The sequence below is a fragment of the Eimeria mitis genome, genomic scaffold, assembly GCF_000499745.2.
Source record: "Eimeria mitis Houghton genomic scaffold, Emh_scaff3336, whole genome shotgun sequence".
NCBI lineage: Eukaryota > Apicomplexa > Conoidasida > Eucoccidiorida > Eimeriidae > Eimeria > Eimeria mitis.
This window is the reverse complement of record NW_013571676.1, coordinates 1,108-3,330: the sequence shown is the minus strand read 5'-3', so window position 1 is coordinate 3,330 and position 2,223 is coordinate 1,108. Positions and strand designations below refer to the sequence as shown.

The following is a 2,223-nucleotide window of genomic DNA, read 5'->3' as shown; positions in this document are numbered from 1 at the left end:
ACAAATACGAGCAAAACCGCGCATATGCAGGTACCCAGAAGCTACTGCAGCAACGAACAGCAAGTACCTTTATATTTCAAGTATCGGGTGTTTGCGGCGAGCTGAAGCCGCCCACTGCAGCCCCAGCTGTCAGTCTTAGCGGTATCTATTTTCAGATATATTACATAACCTTAGAAATATCACCACACCGAAGCCTCACCGTACGAAGGAAAGATGCGTGCCGAGCCGTCTGTGCTTGCCCGAGCACGAAAGACAGACGTAGACTGCATGGGTTAGAGATATCCATGTAGGGTTTCTCGCACTGCAGTCGAAACACCTGATGACAAACGCGAACAGAAACACAACTCAAACAACAAGTCCCGCCCGGAAGCTGTCATCACCGAAAGACTCATCTTCACCCCAGGGGGATGCACAGAGAGTGCGAGGCTTCTGACTCCCCCGAGAATTCATACGTAAACACGCAGTACGCTATGAACACGCAATAGCTGCAAACTGCTGCCGTTCGGGAGCCCAGGCGGCAGTGGCGCCTTNGCAGTACGCTATGAACACGCAATAGCTGCAAACTGCTGCCGTTCGGGAGCCCAGGCGGCAGTGGCGCCTTCGCCGCTCCTGTATAAAGAAGAAGGCTTCAGAGGGAAAGACATCCACAAATATAAGAATATGTATAGAGACATGGAAGCACAAATGTTCGTGGCGCATATATAACTAAGCGGGACCCCATATATTGCTTGCGCCGCTCCCCTCGGGAATGCGGCCTACATGCGGTTGTCCTTCCTGAGGCGCCTAAATACTTCATCTCTGTCTGTTTCTGATACATAGCGGCGGTCATCTACAGGCAACTGTTGGTAGAGGAGAGCCAGCTGCTTCCTCGCTCCGGCAGGATCCGCGCCACTCAGTGCTGCAGCAGCAGCAGCAATTGCTGCCGTAGGAGTCTGGCCATCCATTTTCACCGTCTTTCCCCCTACCTCTTCAGACGGACGGGGGAAGAAACTCACCAAATGATGTTAAAAAACAACACGGTTGCTTGAAGCGTAGCCACTGTGGCAGCGCCAGCAGCAGCAACAGCAGCGGCGCCAGGGCAGCCCGGTTGCATCCGGCTCCACCAGTTGAGGCTGCCTTACTGTTCGGCTTCTCTCATTCACTATAAATAACGCGGAGTGTCGTGTATTTATCTACGAAGCATTGCATAATATAAATATAATGTATATTTGCATCACGTTAAAGAACATGAGAGACAATTTACATCAGAATGCACGGATTTGGAGCAGTGTTCATTTCTCATGAATACACTGTTCCTGCAGTGAACAGCGAGCTCTGCTGTTACTACTTATGTACCCTATATCAACCCTACAGTGTTCAGNTGTTCCTGCAGTGAACAGCGAGCTCTGCTGTTACTACTTATGTACCCTATATCAACCCTACAGTGTTCAGGCTCTACATCTATAATCTAAGAGCAACATATCTCTACTATAATGACATAAATATTCAAGTAGTCGTCCTTCAAACATATTCGAGTCCAATAAACTTAAAAAGGCGTCAGTCAGTCTCTCAGGCGCAGCATCAGTCTCACAGCCAGTCCCAACCTGGTGTGGCGGCTGAGCGTTCTTGACTTGGTTATCTAAATTTTATGTCTAAAGTAATACAACTTGCCTTTTAGTATTGTATCTGTTCCCTTACAGCTAACTAGGTCTCTGAGCGCTCCACTACAGCTCCTTCGTAGTGACTGTGAACTACAGAACAGTACCGCTCCTTACCGCGACAGACGCTGGAGCCGGTTTACTTGCACTATAGCAAAGCAGATTTTCTTTAGAGAGAGAATGATGATTTATTTTTTGTGTTAGGGAGATAGGGTTGCTGAATTCCCTCCCCGCCGCGTATCCACGCTGTTGCATGGAGTAACCAGGGCGCACGCCCGCAAGAAAAGACCCTCATGAACCGCAGTAAGGTCAATGTACAAAACACAATCGTTCTACTAGACAGCCGGAAACCACTCCTACTTCTAGGTATCCTGAGCACAGCGGCATTATGCCTCCTAAACAAAGCGGAAAAATTGCCGTTGCTGCATGTTCTGCGGAACCAGTGTCCTCGAATTTGTTCGAGTTGTACAGAAGTCAAAATACTTGAGAGTTTACAAAAAGCACCTGACCTACTCTCCAACCCAAAGGCCACCTGGATCCATCTGCCCAATGGCCTAGCTCAGGGGAGAGGCGGCTGGTTGACATG

At 49.1% G+C, this 2,223-nt stretch overlaps 1 protein-coding gene across 1 annotated transcript in view; it reads right to left on the bottom strand.

The window, feature by feature from the left end:
- Nucleotides 1–944, bottom strand: part of EMH_0065000 (ARF1-directed GTPase-activating protein, putative) — a gene marked incomplete at both ends in the record, with an annotated part of 3,822 nt that extends 2,878 nt beyond the window's left edge. Inside the window, 2 exons of the mRNA XM_013498331.1 lie at nt 200–316; nt 760–944. Coding sequence (XP_013353785.1) covers nt 200–316; nt 760–944 — 302 coding nt within the window. The remainder of the gene's footprint in view (nt 1–199; nt 317–759) is intronic.
- Nucleotides 945–2,223: the final 1,279 nt, after the last annotated feature.